At 28.2% G+C, this 20,063-nt stretch overlaps 2 protein-coding genes across 4 annotated transcripts in view; one reads left to right on the forward strand and one right to left on the reverse strand.

Annotated features, from left to right (window-relative positions):
* LOC106677674 (proline dehydrogenase 1, mitochondrial) overlaps positions 1–20,063 on the forward strand; it is a 57,714-nt gene that overhangs the window by 9,457 nt on the left and 28,194 nt on the right. The window lies entirely within an intron of this gene.
* LOC106677675 (uncharacterized) lies at positions 11,501–19,932 on the reverse strand. Of its 2 annotated transcripts, XR_001342641.3 has the most exons (10): positions 19,758–19,932; positions 19,431–19,665; positions 19,194–19,356; positions 18,967–19,123; positions 17,802–17,950; positions 17,223–17,307; positions 17,018–17,140; positions 15,647–15,743; positions 15,420–15,576; positions 11,501–15,011 (listed from the first exon to the last, which is right to left on the reverse strand). XR_001342641.3 is itself a non-coding variant. In XM_014415736.3 (9 exons), the coding sequence occupies exons 1-9, from the start codon at positions 19,774–19,776 to the stop codon at positions 15,525–15,527; spliced, it is 1,080 nt and encodes a 359-aa protein (XP_014271222.1). In that variant the 5' UTR covers positions 19,777–19,932; the 3' UTR covers positions 11,501–15,524. The 2 variants fall into 2 exon arrangements, 1 of the variants encoding a protein (XP_014271222.1); XM_014415736.3 differs by having other exon boundaries at positions 11,501–15,576.

Here is a 20,063-nt window from a genome sequence, read left to right on the forward strand (position 1 = left end):
AATAAAAATTAAAATGCTGGAATGAATGCATGACATTTATTTTTCTTGTTGCTTACATTACATTTAAAAAAAAAATACAACCTGAACTACAGAATACATGTCAACTACAGTTATACAATATGAGCTGGCAGTAGTGCAATTAAATGAAAAGTTGAAATATTCGTAAAATAGGGGCTGGTCCGCATTTTTTTTTTTTTTTCATTCAAATATTTTAAATAATGTCACTTAACTACTGCCTTGGTTTGGGCAATTCTCATACATTTTTAAATATTTTTCCACTTATTTATATAATTTTCTAGAGTAGGAAAATAAGGGAAAAAACATATATTTTTAACTTTACAGATAAAAAGATTCAATAATGGCATACCAAGAAGAAAAGTAAAATACCGTGCCGACCATTTCTAGAAAATACAGATCTCATCCGCGTTTTTTTCAGGAAGATTTTCTATTAAAAATCAGGGCCTAAAAGTTATTTAAGAATTAAGCCTCCTAATAATACCTTCGGGCATGCTGGTAGTGACTATTCTTTATACAAGTGGGTTATTAGTTCTTGTCATGGAATCTATTGTTGTGAGCCCTCACGGCCGCAAAAAATAAATAAATAAAAATCTATATTTTAATTAACTTCATAATGTTTTGCAACTATGGTCCACGAAGACAGGACAATGCTACTGTTTACGTGGTATCCAAACCACGGGTCAATGGTGTCGGTGAACAAAAAAGTGCCAAGAAAATTATCCAATATCAGTTTAAAATATAAAATATTTACTTATTTCATTATGGAACAAATCTTGTTTTGTTTAGGATAAATATATGTTGAATATAAATGGAATATGGGTCACTCAATACACACGGTTAATCAGAAATCTTCCATTATGTTGAATATAGCTTTAAAATGTTCCAAAAGTTAATATTGTATTTTATTTTTTGGTGGGGAGACGTTCTCCCTCTGGGGAATGTGAGTCCATATGTATTCGCTGATAATCGACGTAAATAAGTCAGTTCGTAAAGTATTGTTAATAACATGCCAATGTGCTTGTTTTAATAAGTTTGAATATGTTCATTGGAATCATATTTTGCTATCACGAAAATCTGAGAGGATGAAAATTTCCTTCAGTTATCGTAACCTGCATGAAGTCCCCTCCGCTCTCTCTTAAAGTAATAATCTGTTGTTGAGGTAAAAGGAATTTCTAACGGGTCGGGTCAAAAACTCAATGAATTTCGTGGATAAAATTCCACGTGTATAGGGTTCTATACACCATCTATCATTGATAAATATCAGTGATGTTCTAGCAAATTACTGATTCAGTTTTTACAATCCAGGGCAAATTCTAAAACAAAAAAAATATTAATTTCAAATAAAATTTGTATTTACTTGAAAACAGTGTAAGAATTATTAAGGTAATGAATCCCTTATTTATATCGTATGTGTAAAATCTTAATGGTACGCCAAAGAGCCGAAAAATGTCCCTAGCCAACAAAAACTTATGAACTAATTATAAGAAAAACCTCTCATATTTTTAATATATTTGTTTGACAACGAAAGCGCGATATTTAGAAAAGAAATGTGTTTTATACAACGCTATTTGAAATTAAATTGGAGAGTATTGGAGAAACATCAGTACATTGAAATTCACATGCTGTTTCTTTCTCCTTTGTAAAGATATATTTACTCCGGACCTAAGAAAAAAAATTATGTGATATCGTTATTTCGTATATAAAATCGGAGAGTGTCGGTTGGTAACAAAAGATATAACCTCAAGATTTACGAGTTGTTTCAATCTCTATCGCTATGATAAAATTAAAACGGAGATAAGAAAAGGTATGTGTAAAATGAAGATAAGAAAAGAAATGGGTAAAAACGTTATTTTGTAAATAACATCAAAGAGTATCTGTTGGTACTAAAGATATAACCTTAAGATTTGCTAGTTGTCTCCTATTGTCCTGTGTAAAATGAAGATAAGATAAGAAATGGGTGAAAACGTTATTTTGTAAATAACATCAGAAAGTATCTGATGGTACAAAAGATATAACCTTAAGATTTACTAGTTGTTTCCTATTGTCATGTGTAAAATGAAGATAAGAAAAGAAATGTGTAAAAACGTCATTTTGTAAATAAAATCGGAGAGTATCTGGTGGTACAAACGAAACATAAGACAAGAGATGTGTGAAATGTTATATTTCCAACAAGAATGTCAATAATATTACACTTATTTTACTCCGATTTGTTGAAGTCCAAATATAATTATTTCATCCTACCTTTTATTACTTTAATGAAAACCATGTATGATTATTAACCATGTATAATTAAATTACAAGTCAAAATTGATTGACGAGTCTGCCAAAAATAGGAGGAATAAAAAATGGTGGCTGTTCCAAAACGTTAAAAACTAATTGTTTTTCATTCCGAGCTCCATATCGTTAAAACTACCAGCAACAATAGAAAATCTATTAAATATAATCATTTAAAGTAAAGTAAATTTACTAATGTATGGTCCCTAACAGAGCTGTTTACCTTACATACTTCCCGAGATGCATTTTTTTTTTAAAGTTACATTTCATAAAAAATAACTCTACATCTCAGGAACCATAGGACGTACAGATATCTATTATCACTCAAATTAAAGTTAGTTTAATGTACTATAAAGTAATTTGTGACGTTTATTTTCGTAGGAGTGGCAGTTTTCATAATATTTCCAAAAATAATTTTCGTATTTTTTTCTTTTTACGATTCTTGTCGTATTTATTTTTCTAAGCGTTTTTGCACGATTTTTGCACTATATCAAAGGTCATTTGAAGAGTGGTAAGGAACACTAATTCGTATCATATAAGACCTGGAACAATAGTATAGGACTTAAACTTAAATCAGAAATCCAATTCTGCCAGTTCTAAAACTCTTGATAGTTAAGTAATTAATTTAATAAAGTAATGAATTAGGTATTTTTTTGTTATTCGCCTGTAACTTCAAAACGGCGCATCCTAGCTAAATAGTTGTGGTATAAGAAATTAAACTGCATTGAATGAGTATCATATCACATTCATTCGGTTAAGTAGTATGTCTTAAACCAAAAAACGAAATTTATTTTTAAATTTTTCCAAAACTAAGATGTAGTACTTATTACATATAAGTCCTAACATAACAGAAACAAATTTTCGATGGTCCATAAATTGTCAATAAGTAGCTAATTAGTTTGAGCAAGTGACGAATTAGAAATTTTCGTTCAAATAGGTATTTTTATTGTTAAATATCTATGCTCCGTTGTCTATCATCACATAGTAGTTATAAATAATAATCTCTATTTATAAATGGTCTTCAAAAATTGTACTATTTAAATAAATTAAAAATGGTAGGTGAATGTAGTTAGTTGTAATTTGATCCCCATTTATTTTTTATGTCCCCATTACAAAGTTTAATTTAAATGCACAATTTAGATATATAAAAGAAGTCGATTGTATTTTTAGTGAAAGTTTCTCTTCCAGGTAATCGGGTGTAAGAGATAATTGTAATTTGTGTAGGTGTTGAGGGGAGATAAAATGTCACCTGAAACTTGTCAATTCGTCATAATCTCAAGTGCTGATTTTACAACACAGGCTTATGTCAACTTCATAGATGATAAAATAAACTCAACCTCTGTAAGTAGAAATGTTCTTTTTTTTCCCATTTCTTTAAAATATTTTAAAGAATAGGACGTTTCTTCCGCCTAGCCGTGGTTCCTGTTTGTAAGATGATACCCTACCGATATCCTTTGTTGATCTATATACCTACGCTCCGTCTGCAACCGCCCTTCCACTTCCTGGTAGGAAGATCCGATCTTTAGCCGTGTCAGCCATAGCTCTTTAACTCCTCTCCCTTTTCTGGATATAACTGTCTAGCTACCTATATATCAAACATCACTCAAGTATAAATGTTTAAAAATATTTAATTGTGTTCGAAGTTTAATACTCATTATTATTTTTATTTTAAGACCTATGACTTGCTGAATAATCATGTTTCTGTTTTATTTTTTTACGACTTAGTATTTTTTCAAACGTTCTGTTGGGAGGGTAGGAGACAGAGCGCAGGCCATAACTACTCCGACGCAGATTTTGATTTTTAACATCTTTCATTTTTTTATAATCATAAAATTCTTTCTTGAGACTGGCAATTTTTTACTAAATAATTCAAAACATTATCCAAATTATAGTCTCAAAACTTTTATTGTTTTTACACGTCCAACGTTTCGGCCAATTCGGCCATCTTCAGGGACAATCTGCTTAATTCACTATGAAACATATTATTTAATATTTTTCCAAACACTTCATACAGGCTATTCTGCCCAGGTCAAAACATTTTTATCCAATAAGTCAAATATCCATTAAATTTCACAGTCAAAAATATTTTTCATTTACCACTATCATACACTTTTATTACACAAGTAAGGTTGTAATAAAAGTGTATGATAGTGGTAAAATGAAAAATATTTTTGACTGTGAAATTTAATGGATATTTGACTTATTGGATAAAAATGTTTTGACCTGGGCAGAATAGCCTGTATGAAGTGTTTGGAAAAATATTAAATAATATGTTTCATAGTGAATTAAGCAGATTGTCCCTGAAGATGGCCGAATTGGCCGAAACGTTGGACGTGTAAAAACAATAAAAGTTTTGAGACTATAATTTGGATAATGTTTTGAATTATTTAGTAAAAAATCTTTCATTTTATTCAGCCATAGCGATCGTAAAATGCGTTGTTTTTCGAAAGTTTTATCGTGTTTCGAATTAAAAAATATTGCGACACTTTTATAAACGAATTGCTGGGTTCTTTGAGACGATAGGCGAAACTTGACTAGTTAAGACATTCAGATAGAAGTTAAAAACTGAGGTGATCTTTTAATTATTACAAGGTTCTGAAAGGTTTTGATAATACAATATTTAATTATTTTTCAATGCCGTTTTCATGCGCCAATCATTAACATTACCTATGAAATTTATTTGATTAATCGTATAAATAAGTGCCGACGTATTATAATTTAGTATTGATATAAAATTTAATTACTTGGTCTCAATCACAAGTTAGATTTTACTTTATACCTACTCTCTACTTTATTGTTCCGCCTTTATTTTGTTTTATTCGATGAAGTGTATTAATTTGACAAGTAGAGAAGAGCCCAAGATTTGCATTGGCTTTGTTGCCCCTACATGGCTTAGTGCCGAACGACGAAATATCTTTATTCATAGTATATGGAGAAAGTGACAAATGTCATATCTTAAATACGACGGGATATCTCATATGTATAGAAAAGTAAGAAGGCATGGCATACGTCACTATATGTTGTTATGGGCACTTTTTGCAGAAAATTTAAACAATGATGTATCGTTGTTCGCCCACAAAAGGATTAGTCCTGTTTTAATTATTGAGTTCTATGTGTACCTGATTTCGGGTATTGGTTCCTTAAGATATATAAACAATTTTTGAAACATTCAATAGGTTATTAAAACATTAAACACTGTTTATAAACCAATGTAAATATTTCATGATTATCCCCTCATTCACTTTCATCCAAGACTTTTGTAGTTCTGGCCATTGCCATGCCCGCTGTTTAGTTATTTGAGATCCGTTTAGGATTATATGAGTATCAACAGCTAAAGGGAAGGAAAGAAACGAAAAACAGTTTCTAAAAAAGTTCTATAAAGCTTTTCAAAAACAACTGTTTTATTTGTTCCAAAATATTCTTAGTAGACTTTATTGTTAGTAGCCAACTGTCAGTAAAAAAAATAAACCCTTTCTTTAAATTATTTTTGTGCTTACTGCTAGCAAAATTAAAAATTTAATTTACTAAATTTTTGTGTTTTGTTTATCTTCCTATCAATGGGGGAACAAAATTTCGCTTTCACTTCATCAATATCCCTTTAGTTTCCTCTCATAAGTCATCATGTTTTTTATTGTCAAGTTTGTTATTGTATATTAATTTTATCACTGTCCAATCTGGACATTATCATAATTCTTTAGAGTCTTCACATTTAGTAATTGTCAAATTTAAAATATTTACTTTTCCAATTTGTCAAAGAGAATTACCTGTTTCTTGATTATTTTACTTATCTGGATAAGTTTTTATTGTAACTCAAATGATCATTTTATATACATTTTCTAATAAAAAATAAAAGCAATGCAATTGGGTGGAAATATAAATTATCAAATTTTATCATTATTGGTAACTTTCTTTAGAATAGTAGCTCACCTAACTATCAGAACCAGCATACAGAAAATAAATCTTTTCTCATTCACTTAGAATTTCATTATCAAATATCTTCTACTTAATCCTTCCTCTTGTCCCACACAGCAGTGTGAAGAGATTGCTTATAGAGCCGGATCCATAAACCTCGGTTATGTACCAGCTGGCTGCACCTTTTCCAGTCAGTTACTCTCTTGTATAATGCTTCTTTGACTGTACCATCCCAAGTATTTCTCAGCCTTTCTCTTGTACTTGTTCTATCGGCTCTCATATCATACAGCTCCCAGATTCTTCTTATTGTAGTATTCCTGACTTTATCCCTTCATGTTTTCGCCTCTTCCTCAGATACTTCATTTCCATTACTTGTATTTGGTTTCTATGTCTTGAGGTAGTCCAGGACTCACTCCCATTTGTCAGTAAGGGGATAAATGTTATCTTATATACTACTTTTTTATTACTTCTTTCTATCCCAGAAAACCAGCCTTGAGTGAATAGAAGTATTTGCCGCCAATTTAGTTCTTTCTCAAACTTCTCCATCTATCCAACCGTTTTTATTAACGTCGGACCCCAGTTACTTGACATCTTTAACATCCAATTAAAATTAATGGACTTGAATTAAGTCCAGTCTATCTCACACTCCTGGCTTACATAGATGACATAGTTGTAATTGGGAACAATTGAACAAATTTCCAGTTCAACCTCAGAATCCTAAAAGAACTTTAGTTGTTAAACATGGAAATTAACACAAACAAAACTAAAGTAACGAGAATAGGAAGAGAGGAAGAAAGAGGAATAGGAATAATACAACTAAATAGAGAGGAGCTGGAGCTCGTTAGAGATTATCAAATTTACTCATAGCAAATGAAGAAACAGCGATTAGCAATGATTCAACAAAATTACTCATTACTGATGGGAATGGAATATCATAGAATGAGCAATGAGTCATAATTAAATCAATACCAGTATGGATGATAAATACTTAAGTGATGCACAAATTTACTAAAAAAAATAGAATTTATGTTTATTTTTCTCATCCTTTTTTTATTTAAAACTCATGTCTGATAATTTGTATTGAATATTTATCCACACCAATATGTACCATATGACACTAAAGCCTCTAAGCAAAACTGCATCCTATATTTTTATTTTATATATCATTTTACCTTTCAATTCCTTTACATAATTTATTAGCCCATTGCAATTACATTTGATTCTAATTATTAATTATTATTCCTTTCGTTAAACAATTAATTGTTATAGCAGACCACAATTACAGTGTTTTAACAAGTAGTTGTAATTTCTAGTTAATATTACTTGGAATTATAATAACATTTATTTTTTACTTAACACCGATATCAGTCTTGTTTTCAAGTACTGAGGGTTCATATTTCAACTGTTATCCACTCTTCTAAACCTTGGTGTTGAAACATAGGCTCTCAAAAAATTTTCTGTGTCAGCTCCCTATCTAATAATCTAATCAAACTTTTCATATCCATGTGTTAATATAATTACACTATGATTTAGGAAAGAAACAGGGTAGTTAAAGGAAATCACACCATAGCAAAGTTTCTTATAAATTGTAATTATTATTAAAAATTGTATGAATAAAAACCATATTGTAGTGTGATACATATAAAAATTAATATATAGTTATTATTTATATTTATGAAATTGGTATTTTGTGTAACACTTTACTTTATTTATAATCTTAAAATGGATAAAATTTTATTTAATTAAACAGTAAAACTTTACATTAATTTCATAATTTCAATAAACCATAAAAATAATGAAATATAAAAAAGAAAAAATGGATTTAATAGAAATTTACCTCTAAATATCTTGCAATACAGGCTCTAATTTATAATTTTTTTTATTTAATGTAATTTACATCTGTACAAAGTAATAAATACAATAAGTATGTGGAATGTTTCATTTACACTTGTAAATCTTGAGAAGGAACCACCCATTGGTGGTAGTTCAAGCATTAATTTAAATTAGAAGGTTCAGTGGCCATCTTCTTTTCAGACGCCTCGGAGGATTATCAGGGATTGTCAAGGATGAGAGATTAAGAACTAATGGGTTAGAATGGGTAAGGAGTTTGGAATGAAAAGATACATATCTGTTTAGGGCCAAATCTGCAACGAATACGATGTTAGGTCTTTATGGATGAGTTTATTTGTAACGTAGTAAGGAGCATCAAGGATTTTGGATTGTAAGAATTGGATGCGGTAGGGATTTGATGGTTTGGTAGAGTCCTAGAGCTCAATTCCATATGTCCAAATTGGTCTGATTATCATAGTGTATAATAATTTTTTGTAGTGAATGGGAAGTTTAGAGTGTCTGGCAAGTAGGTGTTGTAGCAATTGAAATCTACGAGCAGTTTCTTGTCCTTTCAGTCTTGTATGTGGATTCCAAGTAAGTCTCTTGTCAAGATGGAGTATTTAGAGAGGATACTGTAGGACAGGAGGGAAGAGGTTTATGACGAAGAGTAAAGGTAATCAGAGGGCCCTGTTTCATAATAAAGTACAAACTAATATAGTCTTGCCGATTTAACTTATTACAAATACACTGACATAGTATCTTGTACTTTAGTACCTTTTAACTCCTGTGATATCACTGATAGTCCTCCCTATTATGAAAAAATATAAGTATTAGTGTAATTACCATGATTTTTCTATACTTGTACTATGAACTAATACTATTAGCTTTCATTATGAAACAGGTCCCGGTGGGATTTGTCAGGATTTATTTTTGACACCATTCTTCAATGGATCTTATGTGTGTCTGTGAAACATTAGTAGGGTCGTTGTTTACAAACAGTATACATGTGTCATCAGCGTATGTTGTTGGGGTGAGTTGGGATATCAGCTGTATTGGCCGTATAAAGAATGAGACCCGAGTTGGGATATCAGCTTTATTGGCCGTATAAAGAATGAGACCCAAGATACTACCTTGAGGAACACCGGCGGGCTGAGAAAAGAGAGATGAGTAGTCTAGGTTTTGATTTACTTTAAAGGTTCTATCAGAGAAGGAGCGGATTAAAATGAAAATTGACTCGATCAAAAGCTTCATTTATATCTAATATCAATTTGGTTCCCAATTGAATTCACAATTACAATTTTTAAAATCTTTCTTTAATATTTTATAAGATTATAACCCTGCAGAAATATATTAATTTAACGCTTAGTGTAAATTACCAAAACATTTTATACCAAAATAAATAACTTATTAATTTCATTATATCTCTACAAATATATATATCATAAATTTGATTTAGGATAAATTTGCGTAGTAATTATTTTTTTCAATGTAGTATTTTATCATCTACCATTGGGTAGATGCTAGTTGTGGGTCTGAACAATTTAAAAGCCAAGGAATCCCTTCTTGTATTTTGTCATTTGAATAACCTTTAGCAGTATGAGTATTAATATGGATTCAAGTGCTTTTAGTTTATTTACAAAAATGTTATTTATGGATTGTTATGTAACTAAAAATATTTTAGGAATTATTTTATTAGCTAACTAATGCTCCCATTAACATAATATTACAAAACCAGTCAGCCTTCTTCAGTGTGACAGTTACCATGCAAAAAAACATACTGAAAAAATTGATATGTACACTTACAACCTAAAAATAATGAATTACGTATTATGTCTATCTGTATAGTTAATAAATTAATAAGAAAATTTTATTTATGATTAAAGATTTTTAAAATTCTCTAACATAATCGTATTAACCATGCAAATCATTTTATTTGTATATATACAACTTTTTATTTTAATTTTTATTGATTTTTCTTAGAATTGAATTATTTTTGCTATGGAAATCAAAAGAAAAAAACCATAATAATTCAATTGATCGATAATAAACTTTAAAAACTCTTGTCTTCAGTTTTGACCTTAAATAAATCTACAATGAAATTTGTAGTTTTATAGTTAATTACCCTGAAGATTTTTTGTCACTTTCATACTTCAATTCACTTCTCTATGCTCTCTGTTTATAACAAATGCTTAATTTTTTTTAAAAATGTTACCTAATGCCATTGACCTCGTAAACCATCTACAGTTTTTGGATCACGGTCTGATATTTAGAACACTGCGTTCAGTTACAATTTCCTGGAAATAATTAATGAAAATTTTGAGATAAAGACTATAACTCTGTAGATTGTTTAGCTGTAGAAACCAAAGTCATAGGGCATCTTTACCTAAGCCATATTGACTCCCTGAATTTGTTTCAATTTTTTTGAATTGGTGCTAATGTTCAAAATTTTTTAAATTAATCGTTCATTTCTTGAAGTTAACTACAATGAATCTGTATTTTTTGGAAAAAAAAAAAACAATAGTTCTGAATTCCATTCAATATACATCAATATGGAAATAATTCACTAAAACATTGAAAAGAAAACTTCTTTGATTGAGGAATTAGGGATGTAAAAGGCTTAGAACTTATGAATTATGCAAGTTCTAATACCTGCTTTGAGAAATAAATAATCTGGGACTGGCTATGGGAGGAGTCCAATGCTTCCTTTCAAGAAAACTGCATCAGGTCATTTGAGATGTATATGGAATTATTGGGAAGAAGTATAAGCTACTCCACTAACAAATTAATAATAAAAAGTGGTAATGCCATATGCAGAATTACATCATTATCGAGTGTTTTCTAAAACATTAAATTGGTAAATTTTGAGGTAAAAATATGCAAAACATTGGTTACTGTATGTTGTAGCTATGCAGTTCTACTATGTGAACCAATCAATGAGAAATGGGCAACAAAATCTTACAATAAATTATTGGTGTAGGTTATTCTTGGTTTTCCAAAAATGACAGGTTATCTGAAATTGTTTATTTCTGGAACTTATCAACTGAGTTGGGTAATAATGATATATTGGTATTAGAAACGCTCCCCTGCATAAAAAAGGCAAACCTAATAAATATAGTAGTCAGTATAGCTCAGCCTTAATTTGTCCTTCATAATATGTATTTCTGTTTTTGAAATGGGGCTGCTAATTTTTTTTCTTTAATAGCTACTCAGTTATCTTCATAGGGCAAAGCCAGGCCCCTTTTCTGAAACTCAAATGAAAAAAAAAAAAATCCCTGGATAAATCACTTGGTTTAAAAAATAAATATTTTTTTTACTCTCATTATGTTTTATTTCTATTATTAGTATTTATTAAAACTATTAAAAAAAAAAAAATTGGAACTTTTACTCAGTGATTATAGTTCTTAACATTGCTTGATAATACACAAATATAAATGGAAAGGTATAAATATATCAATGACTTAGTTCTTGTATGTATTAAATAGGCATGTACTTTATTTTATAAATCTTAAGTATTCATACAAATAATGATTCATCAATTGGGGGATACTATTTGAAAATGATATAAAAAAATTTATAAATACACAAAAAATAGTTTATGCATAACAACAATAAATAACAACTAATGTATAGAGATAAAAACTAGAAATATAGAAACATAATTAAGAACATTTACCTAATTTAACAATAAACATAAAATAAAATAAAAATATATTTACAGAGATGACTATACATACAAGGAAGAAATAATATCACCTTAGTAACATTATTTACATAATATACACAGGACGATACAGATACAAATTTTAAAGTTACAACTATCATTATAATTACAATTACAGAAAAAAACGAAAAACAGTTTACACACAAACTGCCTATCATTTATACATTATTACTAAATTTTTCATATATAATATTGTTATAAGTAAATCAATTAATAATTACAACAGGTTTTTCCTAAAATATAAAGCATAAAAAAATAACTTAGTAATCACAAAGTGAAAAAATTAACAAATTTTTATATCATGTACATGAATTTTGGTCTTAGAAATGTTTTATTTTTTATCTTATGAAAAAAAAATCGTCTTATGGATTTTTATTTTTCACAAGATTATAAATAAAGCTAAAGGTGAATCAGGGAATTGACCATTTTTTGAATTCCAAAACATACATTTGTCAAGATGAATTTTAGTACTTTTTTGAGGCTATGTATTAATTATAAAGCATGCAAATACATAGCTTATTATGTAATATGCTAATTAATAATAAAAATGTCTTAGCCTCTTCCTTTTTTTTTTTTAAATCTAGATAAGGTATAAAAAATTCTCTGTTTGACGCTATGAATTAATGCTTTAAAAATACTAACTCGACTTAAATACAAACATACATGTTGGATTAGTATAAGTAAATTGGAGTAGTATAAGTAAAAAATATTATGTAAGCTACATTAAGTAATATTTAAGGATTTGTAAAACTTACTTCTACCATTAAATTAATTGTGACCACATATAGTGTATTGAGAAAGATCTATGGATTTGAGATTCTGTGCTGTGTTTAGTATAACATCTACAGATTTAAATCCACTCTTAATAAAAATAACTATAGGAAACTCAGTTTAACTTTCCTATATAAGGACGGTTGTCAAAATTATTTATAAATTTATCTCTCCTCGAATAGAGCCTAGTCCCAGAGAGTCAAAAATGATAAAATTAATTGTAAAGAATTTTAATTAAATGTTTACTAATTACTATAACCTTTCAGTCATAAATTTTCAAGGGAATCAACTAAGTTCAGTGGGGAGGGAAAAGATTATGCCACCTTTATTTATAGTTTTTTTGAATTTCCAAGTAAATCTACTAGTAATATTTGCAATTAATATTAACCTAACACTAATTATTTACAGTAATAATATGCCTAATAATTTAATTAAGGCTTAAACAGGAATAAAGTCTTAAATTTAATTTAAAACTTTTGATACAAAGAAATAGAACAGAATAGCAACTACTAATTTATTATAATATTTAAAATAAATCAGATGATGCAAATAGTAGAATAGATAATATTTATCTATTTTATTTCACTATTAGCACTAACTACTTTATCACATTTCATATGATAATGATTACAAATGCTTAAAATAACTCTCATTATAAACAGAATTAGCAAAAAAAAAATCATGTATGTCAAGTAACAATTTATTAATTATGACTGCTAATCTCTACTAGAAGTATAATTACAAATATTTTACAGTAATATCTACTTCAGGAGTATTGTTTAGTTAGGAAGTGACCAAGAGCGTAATATCAATATTCATTATTGTGATGCTTTAAATCTATTAAAAACTTACTATCTTTCGACTTGTGCGATAATATCTAAGCTGCGATTAAATTATTTTTGTAGTCACTGTATTAAGTTATTTTTAATTAATTCCCTACTATCAGTCATCTACTGTTCAAAATTGAGGCATCCAATAACTAATAACCAACATAGCATGAATCCCATTGGATGTAGGTGGTCAATCTGAGATGATATTGTATTGATTATTTACTTTACACATTGGATAATAAGGATCTTTATTTAATCGTGTCTAACATCAGTTATGCATGTGGATAAAATTGATCAACAACAAGATAACTAAAAGACAAATAATTACATTTAAATAGAAAAGTGTTATTGAAAAGGATGCAGCAATTATATTCCAACAAAAACAGTAGTTAAATATTTGTCTACTTTTTGTTAAATGAAATATGAAAACATTTATACTCCCTATAATATATTCAATTTCTTTCAACAAGTTTCAGATATTTGATTTAATATTTTTTATTATCAATCAGAACATCTAGTACTCGTTAATTTGATCAATGAAATTCCCTGAGTTTCTCCATCCATTTTATATAATTTTTTCATTAAAAAAAAAAATTAAATCATTGTAATAACTATTTTATTAAATATATGTAATCAATTAATTTTTTTTTTATATAGCTTATGAATAAGTTAAAATTTTTCTGAAGTTACAAAAATTTACTTGTTGCTCAAGATGCAATCAATAAACTAGAGAATGATTTTATGATTCAAACATAAAATTTTATAATCCATGAAAAAATCCAAAACTATTCCTGGGAAGTATGAATTTTTCAATAAAATCATTGAAATGTTTATAAAAAAAAAAAAAAGTAGATATGAGTTTCTTATTGAAACTGGACAACCCTCCACTTTTCTCCTGAATGTTATTTTGCAGAAAATACTCCATTCCCCCCCCCCTTCCTAATTTCAAGACTTCAAACTCTAGGGAGGCTTATTTGACTACCTTTTTAAGATAGAAATAGACATAACACCTTCTTAACTTAACTCTTAAAATCTTGCACTGTGTTTAGAAGCCGTAACACTACGGTGTCCATGGAATAACTATGATTAAAAAAGTTATTAAATTATTTATAATGAATACACAGATGCAGTTGCACATGAATTAACTAGTTTTATCTTCGCTTACAAATAAAATGAATTTTTTTTTTTATTTATTAAAAAATGTATATAAAATTAATATTTTAACAACAAAGATAACTACTTAAATAGTAATGAATACTCAATGTCTATTTCTGAATATAACATTGATTTTATGACATAAAAATGTATGCATGTGTATATGTATGTACGTACATATGTAACATCTACATCAACATATATCAGTGTTCATATAACTTATGAATAAGTTAACATTTTTCTGAAGTTACAAAAATTTACTTGTCGTTCATTAGGACTATTTTATATATATACATGAGAATTTCCGAATGGTTATGACTACAATAAACACCGAATATATAATTTTTTAAAGGAAACTGGCATATTAATTTTACTTTATACTTCTCTGGGGCAGAGTTAAGCAAAAATTAGTTCTGATAAAACTACAGCTTGCTAGACTGCCATGGACATGCAGTTTATTTATTAATGAACCATGAATGGGGCATGCTTCATCACTGAAACTGACAAAGTGGACTACATTACAGAAGAATATATAGGAAATTTTTCCTCAAATTTCTTAGCTGAGAATTCATTTATTATTCCAATATTTCTTAATGAATAAACCCTATAAATAACTGGCATGAAAGTTAACAAATTTAGTTAAAAGTTATAAAAAGTCTCACATTCCATTTTACAATGGATCAAATTTCAATAAGTTTTCATAGAATTTGAAAAATAATTTGATTCCTGTTTACATTTATTAGAATGTCAAAATCAATCAATCGAAAATAGTAAAATTTATTTAAACAGAAACACTTTCAAATAAGGTTTTCCCTATTATCAACTGTCCCTTTACATAACTGATTTTATGAATTATATAAAAAAAAAAAAAAATTATTCACTACAAAATAATTAGTGAAAAAGAGTACTTGATATCACAGGCCAGCAACTTGACTAGATACGTCGCATATGCTCTTAGTAATAATGATCTAATCTTCCTCTTTTTAAAGTCGATTTTTAATGTCCGGAGATAATTACATTCTATCCATTGTCGCAAACTCTTGAGAATAGGCCTCTCTTGACACACTAAAAAACAAAATTATTATTTTACAAAAATATTAGAACAATTTTCTTTACTCTGTTTCATAATAAATACCTATGTTTGTCTTCATTCTTCCAACTACTGACAGCAATATGTGGAGGGGGCAGAATTGATCGTAATGACTGAACCAACTGTATTGTATCCATCAGCGCTTAAAATTATATTTTTAATCAATAAAAAGGAAAACATACATTAAAAAGAAAATTGGAAACAGAAATTCTTTTATACCTACAGTTATAAATTTACAACATCAATAAAACATTTGAGTAATACTAATATTAAGTAATAAATATATTTAATTAAATCTACAATTTTAACAGAAAAATGAATATCGCTGTATGATTCAACTATAAGAAAGAAATACAAAATTAAAGGCTTAAAAGTCGATCAGTATAATTTTTTTTTAGTAAATACTTAAAAGTTTCATAATAGGATATATTTTTTAAACAAAAAAATTCTTATTAGTTATCAGCAGAATGAAAGAATAAGTCTTATAATTATTTTATATGGAGATTGCAAAGAAAGAGGAAATTATATAAAACGAAGTTTATTTTCCAAAATGTTTTTTTTATTAGTAATTAATTGAAAGGATATTAATTCTCTGTATTCGTAGGAAATAAAAAAAGAGTAGAAAAATAAAAAATAAATTTTTTTAATTTGTTTTCCCCTTCCCTTTTTCTTCTCAAAAACATGCTCATTTAAATCAAGGAGTTAAGGCCATTTGTGGCTCAACAAGTTAAAGTTTTGAATGAGTCGAGAATATAAAACGAAAAAAAATCATGGCTTTAAGTCATAACCAGAATTAATCAATGAAATATTTTACTGCAGCGATAAAACCAAGAGAACTAAAGAAGACATCATTATATGAAAAATTTATTGTCCATGATGAGGTTTTGTCCATCTTAAAGCACAAATATTTGAGTTTTCAGAGGTAAACTGTATTAACAATAAGTTGGAGTAAAGTGGAATATGTCATTTTTCATTTCAAGTTTTTTAAATTGTATAATTTTATCAGGTAATACCTTGCTTAAAAAAAAAAAAATAAACCTAAAATATTACAAAATTTGCTTAATATTGCAGAAAGCCAACATTGAGAATGTCAGTAATGGGAGTTTTTAAGTTTCTTGAGTACCCAATAGGATATACAAGAGTAGTCTGGTCTCCAAGATTACTACTTGTACACCTATTCAAGAAAAAGACTAAATTATCAAAAACCACATTACAATAACCATTAAAATATAGACGAATATACTTTCTTTTTTTTTTTTATTTGGAATCATCTCCTTCTACCACGCAATTTTGGTTATGTCTCTATCAGTAATATGAAACATTAATAAAAGAGTTTTATAAATTCTTATTCTCTGTGAAACTTCACATAAAACTAAACTTATAATAAATAAAAGAAATGATAGTGGTAATATATACTTTTTTGTAAAGATTCCGATTGTTTTCCGTAAGGTTTACACATGGCTGGTCGTATACAAGTTTTCATCCTGCTCATATTTTTCATAATTTCTCCAAAGGCCCGTACTATTTTCTCTTGCCCAACTAAAATAATAATAATATAATAACTTGAAATTTAATCTTAGATAAATTTAAACAGATTTCAATAATTTTAAAATAATGTTACCTTCACTGCTAGATGATGCAGAATGCCTTTTACTTTCAGTAGCCTCATGGCTGGACCATGCACCGTTATGAACAGCTAGGAGGTCCTAATATCATAAATTTTGAGTTAACATAACTCTTAAGTTCATAATAATAAAAAAAATTGATCACTTAGAATAAAAATAAATAAAATATTTGTTGAACTATCAATATAATGGAAAACTAAATAAGTAAATTTTCAAACTATATTTATTTTCAAAACTTAAATACAGGCTTAAGAAAACTAACACTAATCTACTTAGGTAGAGACATTATTAGAATCATTTCTTCTCCTAATTCTATCTTGCTAATGAAAAAGATTTGAAAAACTTAAAAGTAATCACAAAAAAAAATTTACAACCTCCTGATAACTGAGTATAATAAATTTAAAATTACTAACATTATACTTAATATACAAGACGATTAAAAAAATAAATGGTAATAATTGGTGTTGAATCTTAGGCAAAAATCTAATGCAAATTAAATAACTTACGTTAGAATACTAAGCAGCAATAAGCAAAAAAATAATTAAGATTTATTGTTTTAGTTATTATAATCTTACTTTATTAGCACTTGTGAGGCTGTCTAGATTGTCGAGACTTGACTTGAGAAAGTCTGTTAGCTTGTGTTGATTCTGCGAAGCAGGAATAGGCGTGCCTTTCACCCTGTCTATATCACTACTGCTGCTCTCTCCCAAATTGGCTTTCAACACTGATGAAAAAATATATAATTATGATTAAAATTTTCAACTAAAAAAACTTTACTTATACAAATAAGTCCAACATACTATCAATCTTCCAAAATTCCAACTACAGCAAGTTAAAATTGATTGTATTGGAATTTGTTTTTCTAAATTAACAAAAGTTCCTGGAAACCACACATAAATCAACAATTGATGCTTTTAAATTTAATAATTTATATTCAATTAATATTCCTTAACTTAGCTTGGTTTAAGCTATAATATTCTATTGTCTTTCTTTAACCAAGTCACTAGGGATCGCCGAATACATTACGTCACTATAATTGATTGTATAGGTTAGATATTCCTAGATAAGAAATATTATCAAACAATACTATGACCAATTCCTTCATCAAAGATAATAATAAACTGATTTCTTATGAATGAAAACTTCTCATTGTTTAAGTTCTTTTTTGCCTTTTTCTTAAGAGTAATTAAGATAACTAAGGAAAACAACTATAATAGTAATTACCCTCATTAAACCCTAAATGGATTGCTTATCCATACCGAATCTCTAAAAATTAAGTCATACCAAAGAAAGATAATCTATAAACTTTATACTTTAAACTTATCAAGGCCATCTTATCAATCATATTAAAAAATAAACCCCTCAATCAAACTGAATTCATTAATAAACCTAATTTAAATATTATTTTATCCCTTAAGCTCTATAAAACCACTGCTCAAACATTTTACCAAAGGAATTTGAAAACCGATGTCATAAATTTATGAGTCTTTAGAGCTAGTAGATATCAGCAATGATATAAGTATCAATAATCTATCAAAAATGTAACAGATTTGCACGATTCCTACCTGAACAGTAAATAAGAAATCAAAATCAAACAATATCATAACTTATCTTAAATATCACTTGAATAAAACTCTTATCAAACATTGTTATGTTATGTTAAATAAATAAACTATTTTTATTACTGTTCTAATAAAATGTATGCAAGAAATTATACTCAGAAATGAGATCATTACTTACTGGTAGGTTCTGGGATATATGTAGGCTTATTGTGAGAGAGATCCAACTGTGTTTTATAGTAACGACAAGCTGGGTTTGGACAGTTATTCACTACTTCAATTACAAATTCCTTTTCCATCCCAAAATTTTCCCTTCCCATTGTATATGACTCCATAACCTGTAGAATAAAATTAGCAGCATAATTTAAGAAATGAACCATAACATTTACTCAAACAAATAATATTTACAGTTCGGAGGGTAGCTTCAAGACCTAAATGAAGGCCGTGTGGACCATTCATATGTTTGAGCATTACAGCATTTGCGAAATGTTCAAATGGCAAAATTATCTTTCCATTCTCCCTAAGTATTAATCTACCTTGAGAATCAAGTGTTATACGAGATGCCATCATCCTAAAATTTAGTGATTTAATAAACTTGATGCTAGTAAACATAATGATATTAATGGTAGACTGAGGCTAACTTACTGTAAATAAGCTGCACTTGGCAACATTGAAGGATCCTTTAATTCAGAAAAACATTGAAGAAAATCATGATTCCAGCCTTTATTTTGTAAATAAAGTTGAAGTAACATGTAAAGTTTTTCTGTCACATAACCTGAACCTGAATTGTAGGGAGTTCCCATTTCTGTTTGTATTCCTTTAGCGACGATGTTTTTCATTATTTCTGTATTTCCCACTGCTAGTTCCATTTCTCTTGTCCCTTAAAATAATGCAGAGCGAATTAGAAATAAATATGTACCCTACTGTTACCAAACAGACTTCACTAACAAACGTAGAGAGGCTACTAATTACTTTGGTTCATAGGTAGCATGTTTATTATTTGCTAATTCCGATAAAATTGAACACTATACTTTAGAATTAAAAATTTCAAGATTCTGTTCGTAATTGTTAGAGATGCATATCATAACTTTTCGAATCAATACGATAAATGACATACATCAAAGGGAATAAAAATGGCAGGTTGTTAAGTTGTTATAATATTTCGTTTTAATTACCCGCGATTCTTTGGGCGGATTGTTATTGTATTTGTTAAAAAGTTTTTTTATATTCTATTCGATTAAACTTATTTTAATGAACTTTTTTTGGTTTATTATTTTT

This window comes from Halyomorpha halys, unplaced genomic scaffold, assembly GCF_000696795.3.
Source record: "Halyomorpha halys isolate HHAL.00 unplaced genomic scaffold, Hhal_1.1 Scaffold106.1, whole genome shotgun sequence".
In the NCBI taxonomy this organism is placed as follows: Eukaryota; Metazoa; Arthropoda; class Insecta; order Hemiptera; family Pentatomidae; genus Halyomorpha; species Halyomorpha halys.

Bases quoted from the DNA above. Each gene is read 5' to 3' on its own strand.
- LOC106677675 (XM_014415736.3), bottom strand. The intron at 19,124-19,193 runs GTAAATATTATT...TTTATTCTACAG, and splicing joins TTGAAGCTACCCTCCGAACT to GTTATGGAGTCATATACAAT. The intron at 15,577-15,646 runs GTATTTATTATG...TTTGTTTTTTAG, and splicing joins AAGAATGAAGACAAACATAG to TGTGTCAAGAGAGGCCTATT.